At 28.9% G+C, this 9,356-nt stretch overlaps 1 protein-coding gene across 1 annotated transcript in view; it reads left to right on the top strand.

The window, feature by feature from the left end:
* Positions 1-9,356, top strand: part of LOC119682311 (putative sodium-coupled neutral amino acid transporter 11) — a 62,055-nt gene that overhangs the window by 23,845 nt on the left and 28,854 nt on the right. Inside the window, exon 2 of the mRNA XM_038095719.1 lies at positions 134-193. Coding sequence (XP_037951647.1) covers positions 134-193 — 60 coding nt within the window. The remainder of the gene's footprint in view (positions 1-133; positions 194-9,356) is intronic.

Below are 9,356 nucleotides of genomic sequence, written 5' to 3'. Positions count from 1 at the left end.
GATGTCGCTTATGTGCACACATCCTGTCAACAACATGGCTGAACATAAAAAATTTACATTAATTGTGTTAACATACTAAATGGATTCCTTTCACTTATTTACTGTGAAAACAAAATCACAAATTCAAAATCAGGAAAGCGATGTTTCGGTAACGGAGGTGCATCCCTTTGATGACATGAACAATTTAATGAAGGTAAATAAAACGAAATTCGGTATTCGGTAGCATAAAGTTCCTGATCATTTGTATCTGCTAAGCAGTAGTAAATATTTTTATGTGCTCTTTTGTTTTTACGCAAGTGTAGTAGTGTAGTACCCAGTTCACTTTAAAATCTTCATCAAATTTTATACTAGTTTTTATGTTTCATATGATAATATTTTAGATATAGGCACTTAAATACACAAAACCATAAATAATTTTATTTCACAAAAACTGCCAGCGTATGTGAGGAATTTTTAATAAAGGCACGCTCGGTGCCGCCTTCTCTTACTTGTGGGCTTTAAATTTTTCATGGAATTTAATTAAATATTTTCATATAAGGCAAATGTGTAAATTAATTTTAAAAGTTATTTGTTGTTAGTTGGTTTTGTTTAAATCATTTAGTGTAGCATACGGAGTGCTGTGTACGAAATAAAATCATACATGTGCAAAAGTTCATATTTTAAACTTAATTATTCCATCCCTTGCACATTCTAATTAATTTATTTAAGGATTAAATTACCTTATTCCATACAAAAGATAAATTAGACTAGTTCGTCGTATCGTTGTAAGCAGTTAGCTTATCTAATACACTATTTTTGTATACAAATCGCATTTGTGTAAAATTACCTCAGAAAATTAGTATATTCCAATTAAGTCACTGTAAAAACCTTCAGCACACATTTAATTTAGGTAAATTTACATTCATTAGCATATTTCAAATCGGGATAAAATGCAATTTGCTCTACACTTAAGCGTAATTGGTATACTAAATTTAGTTTAGGACCTTTTTAAAATGTTAAAATGATGCCTTAATGACGTCAGGGACTATTATGATTACTTACTTCTTAGAAAATGTATTTTTAAAGGAGAAACTGTTTAAGGTAAACTAAAGACATAAATAATAAAAAACTTGAAGAACTAAAAAAAAGAAAAATATGGGTAAGTGAAGAAAAATATGTGTGTTGATATTCATTGTAAAGAGTTCTTGGTTGGTATATAATTAAATTATATTTATGTAGTCCAATTTTAATTTAGTAATAAGAAACAAAGAAAGAAGATCATCATTTAACTTTCCTGAAACTACAATGCCTACTGCACAGTCAGTCATACCTAGTCAAACCCAAATTAGTGATAAACATTTATTTCATGATTTCACTTAACAAATTTGCTTCACAGTATCTTAACTTGTATTCGTCAAAAATGCTTGTTTTTCAAATCCAATTATGATGTAGTTATCCAATATATGGGCTTTGTTCTCTATATGTCTTGAATCTTCCAATAGAAATCATGACTACTAACGTTTGAATTTTCCAACAGAAATCATGACTACTAACTTTTGAATTTGACTACTGCTAAAGGATATAAGATTAATATATCATAATTTTATTTTATAAAAAGGATTTTTTTTACTACGTTGTTATAATAATTTAGATTAATATAAAAATAAATGAATTTAGTTACCCAATAGGAGCAATATTTTGGCTTCAACTATCAACTTCATCTAGCGACTTCAATTCATTTATTGATTTCATCTATCGATTTTATCTATGGACGTCATCTATTGACTATCTGTTGACCTCATCTATAAACCTCATCTATCGACCATATCATCTATCGACTTCAACTGACTTTATCATTCATATGTTACTTATAAATTGCTTGTAGAAAGTTTGATTCGATAAGCCCTGCTAATTAATAAGAAACCTTTCGACACATAGACTGATAGACGCGAAATCGATGTATCTTGTCATAACTATAGACTCTACAATTTGAATGCTTTCTAACTTTTTTCACTGCTCACAAACATTTTTCGAAAAATAATTTGCTTTTTATTGAAAAATATATAAAAGAATAAAATTTTTAAAATAGCTATAATTTATTTAAAATAGCTATAATCTTAAAATTTAAATCAGAACACAATATTAAGAAATTGTACGGTTTCAAGACATTACTTAAATAGGGCCAATTCTAGGTGTTAGCAACTAATTCTGTAAAACCAGAGCTGTGGATTAGAAAGTGCCCAAAAATGGCCTAATTGGAAAGGATTCTACTGTACCTGCCTTTTCTTTCAATGTATTTTGGGAAAATAGGCAAATGCTTACTAAATATGAACAGAACGGATTTAAAAGCAATGATTGTAGGGATAACTGCTCATTGCGGTTTAAACAAGTATCCAGTTCCTACACATTTTCGACAGAGAATTGCGGCACGAATTAGAGTGATCAAACATCGATCTGGATTTAATTCTGGATCTTATTTTTGTGGTTATAATTTAAATAATTACTGAAAGACATGATACAATAGTCTAACGTGACGCAATGCCATGGCGAGTTTACATTCGAGCAGTATCTATATATTAATTATAAAAAGGTTTTTCTAAAAGTAGTAAACTATAACAACAAAAATTCATGTTTATATTATTTTTACTTAATTGAATTTTTGGCTGTTTCGAATATTGCCAGCATCAGTGGTCTTGGAAATAATTCTTGTATTTAATTATTCGTGAATAATTTTTTGAGATTGCAAGTACCAGGAATAGAGCTAGTGTGCTACCAAATTTGAAGCTCCGAATTAGCGCACCTTAACCAACTGACCCAGAGCCGTTTTTGACTTTTATGCTTCCATAATTTTCTGGAGTTTTGTGAATTTGCTGTGAAAGTTTTATTACCAAAATAATTTGCTGTGTTTATATTAGAACGAAATTATAAACCAGCTGTAGATTAATTGAATTAATTGATTATACTTTTATTTTAAATTGTTAAATTTCATTACTATAATATTAATAATAATAGTAAACAGATCCCCACTTGCTATTTAATTAATTATTTAGGTAGTTTTTGTCGGTTGTTCCTATGTAATGAGCACGTACCCCAGTCAGAAATACTAAATTATTACAGGTTAATGTGGACTTGATCTTTCCAAGTATTGGATAATCTGTAATATGTTATGAAAATTTATTTTAAAGTTTGAAACTTTTCAGAATATACGATTTTTCAATTTTTACAGTGTTAATGGAAACTAATGATATGCGATTATTTTCAAAGTTACAATTAAACTCCATCTTAATTTCAACTCCAAGAGTAACGAATAAATTCTTCATATAAATTAATTTATTAAAAACTTGTCAATTGACGATTGAGAAATACAATGCTTAATTTTGAAAATATTTCAAACTATTTCCAATAAAAAAAGAGTAAAAGAATTTTGTTGAATTATTCAGCACATGACTAAAATTAAAATTGAAAAATAATATGTTAATACTACTAAACCTTGGAATCTATAATAATTGTATGCATGACATTATCGTATAATATTGCTATGATATGTGACCTAACTCTCAAACGATTTAAGTCATAGGTTTGTGAGAATCGGAAAAAATTAATCCTAGGATGGAAATAAAAATGTCATTAGTTGACGTCGATATTAAAAAGGAAAAAATAAATAAATATTTCCATAAATAAATCCATAAATTAACGACAGCAGAAAAGCAAAACTAATTCGCAACGTGGCATATCAGTGACATATTAACAAGAAAATAAATTAACTATGATAAACATTACAGCAGAATGCATTTGAGTGTAAGGAACAAATTAGCAAATTTAACAAGGATCAATTATTTTGAATAATACAAATTAAACACAAAGTATACACGATGTTTTCATACTAAAGTATAAATAGAAGATTTAGAATTAAGATTTAAAAATAAAAAGGTGGTAATAACCTTTTTAAGTATGACAGATTACTGATTAATAACTTCCTTAAATGCTAAAAGTACTTATAAAAGAATTTTTTATGAAAATTTTTGATAGACTTATTAAAATAATCGATCAATTTATAGTATACATCCTGATTATATTATGATATTAATTGACCTGTCAAACTTTTCCTTTAATTATGATGAATTATGCGTATAAGCAATTATCAATCTTTTCTTCACTTAACAGCACTTTTTCATGTTTACAACATTATTAAGTAGTAATGGAGCCCTATGCTCTATTAGGAGAGCAGGGCAGCAGGATATAACGTCATATTACTTCTTATTACAAAAACTATAAAAAATGTAAAATGCTGTTTGAAGTTAAATCTGTAACTTTCACATAATATTTTTATTAAGTTACTGAAAGTAATAGACTAGTAAATTTAAAGACGTTATAAATGAATGGTTTGGTATAAACGTATGAAATGCAAACGGAATAGTTGCTCTAAAATTCGACATCCTTTTAAGCCGTTGCTTAATAATAATCGCTTCAACCTCAAAAATAGAAAGTTATTATGTACTCAAATAATTAGGTCTTCACTACTGTACGAATGTGTAACTTACAGCAAAGCCTCAAATAGTGCCATAAAGCAATTACAAATAGTACAAAATCCGGCTTTAAGAAAGCTAATTAAGTTTTATTGCTATATTAGAACAACAGACATGTATAGAGATCTTAGAATCGACTCAGTAAAAAAATATATCAAGGACAGACCCCTAAAATTATTTACAAAAGTTGATACGTTACCCAACCCCGCTCTAACAAACCTTCAGTCCACCTCAGGACGCACAGGAAGATATGTTGATCTACGGTCCGTCATTAGTTAGAAGATAAATAAATGATAACGATTCTGGTGTAGTTAAACTTTAGTGTAGGGCAGGGATAAGCCCCCCAGCCCCAGTGCGCAATAGCACTAACTCAAATAACAACAACAACAAATGAATGGAATGGTTTGAATGGTATTATTAGCTCAAAGCTTTTAAAGTTTTTTTTATATAGAAACAAGTAATTTTTTTGTTTGAAATAAAATTCAAATAGATTGATTTAAAACCAGTAATGATTTCACATATATCAATTCTTGGTTCGTAAAAATTTGAGCATAGATAAAACTACTAACCTATAATTGTGACATCATTGAATCCCTGAAACTTCATACTTGGAAACATGTTTTATATATAAGAATAGGGGATTAGTTGTGTAAATCATTTATAGAATTATTAAACAGTTGAGTTTTTTTAATTAAAACTTCATTATGTTTTTGAATTCTATGCTTTTGTTTATGTCTGCTTACGAAACTGATATTTTGGATACCATCAATTGTCTAACATCAGTATTCCTTGGAAACATATATTGACTTAATTTTTGGATATATTTTGGATATATATTGGATATATATTTTTTGGACATATTTAAATTGTGGACTAGTATACTAACCTGAACTTAATTTGCTTTATTTAAATTTAGAGTGAAGAAAAGAATACAACTTAATTTAATACTTAATAAACCTAAAGCACCTAAAGTAGGTCGGAAGTGTATGTTTTAAACGTTTTTTGTACCCTAGTTTAAAATCTTCTCATTTTCAAGTTTGTGTGCTGGAGCAATTTAGGTATATGGTTAGCACTGTGTTTTTGAATTGTTTCATGTATAGTGGGGATTTTCAGGTCTTTGTGAATATCGTCGTTTGTAATGTACCATCTAGCATCTACTATTGTTCACAGGATTTTTGATTACAGCTTTTGGATAGTATTTATATTTGTCTTACAGGTAGTTCCCTATATTTCAATTTTATATATTCCGATTTGGAAATATAATAATAACAGTTTTGTAAATAAGTAGTTTGTCATCAATTGACAGACTGCAATTTTTATCAAGAAGGCAATGTAGATCTGCAAATCTTCGATGCGTTTCTTTTTTCTTCTGTATTATGTGTTATAAGTTAATTTTATAATTGAAAATTGTAGTTTCTTCAAATTTCAACGCTAATGTTTATGAAAACCAAAAATATTTAGTATATCTACTGCTATATTCTATGAGCTCATGACATTGAAGGAGGGAAATATATTTTTGATGCTAATATTTGTTTCTATGAAACAAACATTAGGTTTAATTACTCTGACAGTCAGCTATGCTAATTACATCATGCTGTGGACCCATTCATGGAATTGATAAGTCGTAGAATGTTTCTAGTCTTAGTGACAGACACTTCTTCGAGAAACATAAAGACGTATTTATCAACCCTTACTATGCTTCAAGTTAGGGCTGCATAAATGATAAAAAGGTGTTTTACTGAATCTTTTATCTTCTCATCACCATAATTTGAATAATTCTAATAAGTGCTAGAAAGTGTGCTTGAAATTATGAAATTTCTTAAATAAATCGAAAAACTATTTTATTTATATGTAAATTTATTATTAAGGCATTGTGACTGATTACTAAAATCATCTAAAAGCCTCAACTTGAAGTAATTTCTTCCTACGTGCATGCTTGTATCTTAAGAATGTTGCTGTTAATTCAAAAGTTACCAGGACTTAAGATGCGTACTGCCTTTGTAAACTAAGTAGGTCTGAAAGATTCTTTTTATTAAGCTATGTCCATTTTAACCTAGAAGTCAGACAGTTACTTATGTTTGTTTGGCTAAGATAAATAGGTGTCTCGAACGTCACTAAGTAATAGCAAGTAAATAATCTAAGATCAAGTACAGGCAAATTGTTGCAGGAGTAATGTCACTACATAAATATTTTTGTTTTAATAAAATATAAATATTTACACAAAAACTTTTTATTAGTGCAAAAAGTTAAATAAAATTTGTGTTTATTTGTTTTTCATTTAATGAGTTTAAAATTAAAAGGAAATAAAAGTGAAGCAGTGAATACCGAATTCAATAAATTTTGAAACTTTTGTAAACTACTTTTTGAATCACTCCAGAAGTAAGTACATTAGCAAGCTTATAACAGTTTAGAAACTCTACTCGTTTAAACTATTTTAAACAATATTTACCTGCATTATAAAGTGCATCAATAAAGATATTTTTTTATGAAACATTTTATGAAGTACTAACGAGCAGCATAACTTGTGAACTTTCACGTAAAAGTCTTTATTTACTCTTTATATTAACTCAATTATCACCAAAATGCTTTAGAAAAAGTCGATAAAGTGGTTAAGCAAGTTGTTCACCTGAGTTTTTTAAATTTGCTATGGAAATCAACCGCAAAATTCGCATAAATTTGTCAGAATTTAGATGCTTCCGCCAACAATAGAAGTTCGTCTTCACATCGGAAGAATGGATAGTTAAAAACTTTGTGCTCAGCTAAAGTTTTAATTACGGACAGTGAATGCGTTCATGAATATAGGAATTAGAAATTTATGGAGACTTCTTTGTTAGCTAACTTTGATAAATTTCAGTTGAAGTTTGATTTTCGTATAAAGTCTGCATTCAGAACTGAAATGTTTTGAAAATTATCAAATCAAAATAGATAGCACCTTGAAGATTAATTGTATGAGAGCGTAAAATAGTTCTTGTTATTTATTATTATTAAAAGTTTTGACGTGAAATCGCCCAACAGTTGGTATTACGGCCAGAAGAGTCCTATTGTACCAATTTCACTATTGGTTACACAAAGCCCTTTAAAGCTTTATGAACAAAGTCCACAACTAAATCAAGAGAAGAGATCTTAATCTATTCTGGTGACAGAAATTCCATATGAAACAAATTTCTTCTCTGCGTTATTAAAGCTGGACAGTCGCGAAGAATATCCATAGTAGTTACCTCATCTTCGAGGCATAATCTGCATTCCGAATTAGCAGATAATCGTAGTTTATGAAGATGATATTTCAGGTCATAACAACCTGTAAAGAAACCCATTATCAATCTTAAACTACATTTTAAGAATTTAAGTATGTTTTTGTAGAAGTACGGTTTTATCAGTGCTTTGCTTGGTCTAAATCCTCCGAAGTCTTCCCAGTACACCAGTCGCATATTATCTTTCCTCTTATATGTTTTGTACTGGCCCAGTCTAACCCACAAAAGGGTTGAGGGCTTATGAAAACAGTTTTTGATGCAGTTCTGGCTAGCACATCAGTTTGTTCATTTCGTGAAACTCCTCTGACACCCGGAACCCAGTAAAGCTAATCTTATTATGAGCTGCAAGTAACATAGCTGTAAAAGCTCATCTCACTTAAGGGCCTGTTTTGACTGAAAAGTCCAAGAGGACCATGCTTTAAAAGCAGCCTGGCTGTCAGAGTAAATAATAATTCTCGAGCCAGATGGTATTGTATCTTACGCATAAGTTGATTGCTTGGATTTCAGATTGGAAGACACTCGGCGTCCGGTTTCTCAAGTTGAATATGATGGTAGGTGTACCTCACATTTTCTGCCAAAGAGATGGAGTTTTGTTATATAGTCTCCATCGCACAGAGGTATTTTATATGCTCCGAATGTTTTTAATATTGTAACATGACCATAGTCAAGACAAACCTTGCGCATGTGGAGTTTTAATCGCAGTGGACTATGCGCAGTCGTAGATTCAATATGTATATGCAGATGTGTTTTTAAAAATATTTCATTATATTTTGAATACATTAAACTACATAATAAAGTTTACATACTTATTATAGATATTTAAATACTTTTTAATTTTTTTCAAGAAATTGAAATAATTTGCAGTTAATAAATAATGACAAATTGCCGTAAATAATGTATAAAATTTGTGATAGCGATACATTATAAAGTAGTGAGTGTATTTATTTAATTTAATTTCAACTTAAGTATTTACAATATACAACTATAAATATATAACTATGTTCTTCTTCATTAAATTTAAAATCTGTAAATTTAAATACATGAAATTAAATTTATTTAAAACTGTATAAATTTATCAAATGCAACTCTACTTCTTGTCTTCTTCTGGAAAGCAACTTCATATGTTTCAATATTTATTTCTATATATTGTTACACTTAAAAATTTATTTATTTATGTTATAGTAAATTTTCTTTTTTAATTCAACATGCAATATAAAAACTCATTGGATTGCTTTATATTTTATATTATACCTTGACCTGTTGTTAATAGTCAGAGCATAACATATATTTTACTTTATATTGCAACCTTTTCTTACTTTCCATGTTTTTTATATCCTGTTGAAGGTTCAGAGTCGCATACGTGAGTGCAAGAAATGAATTATTATCATTCGAAATACAAATGATAGCGTAGTTTTTATTAATAGTTTTCGTTGAGACACCATAGATTTGTGAAATGTAACTATTCAGTATACGGCACTAAAAACGTATCCTGTTGCTGTGAAATCAGCATTTGTTATCTACACAATACAATCTCTATACAATAGAAGCAATAAAGAATTTTCCATAAATTATTGGAGTACATGTGCGATTCCTTGCTTTT

This window comes from Teleopsis dalmanni, chromosome 2 (assembly GCF_002237135.1).
Source record: "Teleopsis dalmanni isolate 2A chromosome 2, ASM223713v2, whole genome shotgun sequence".
Taxonomy (NCBI): domain Eukaryota; kingdom Metazoa; phylum Arthropoda; class Insecta; order Diptera; family Diopsidae; genus Teleopsis; species Teleopsis dalmanni.
The sequence above is the reverse complement of the archived record's forward strand: the minus strand, read 5'-3'. Positions and strand labels throughout refer to the sequence as shown.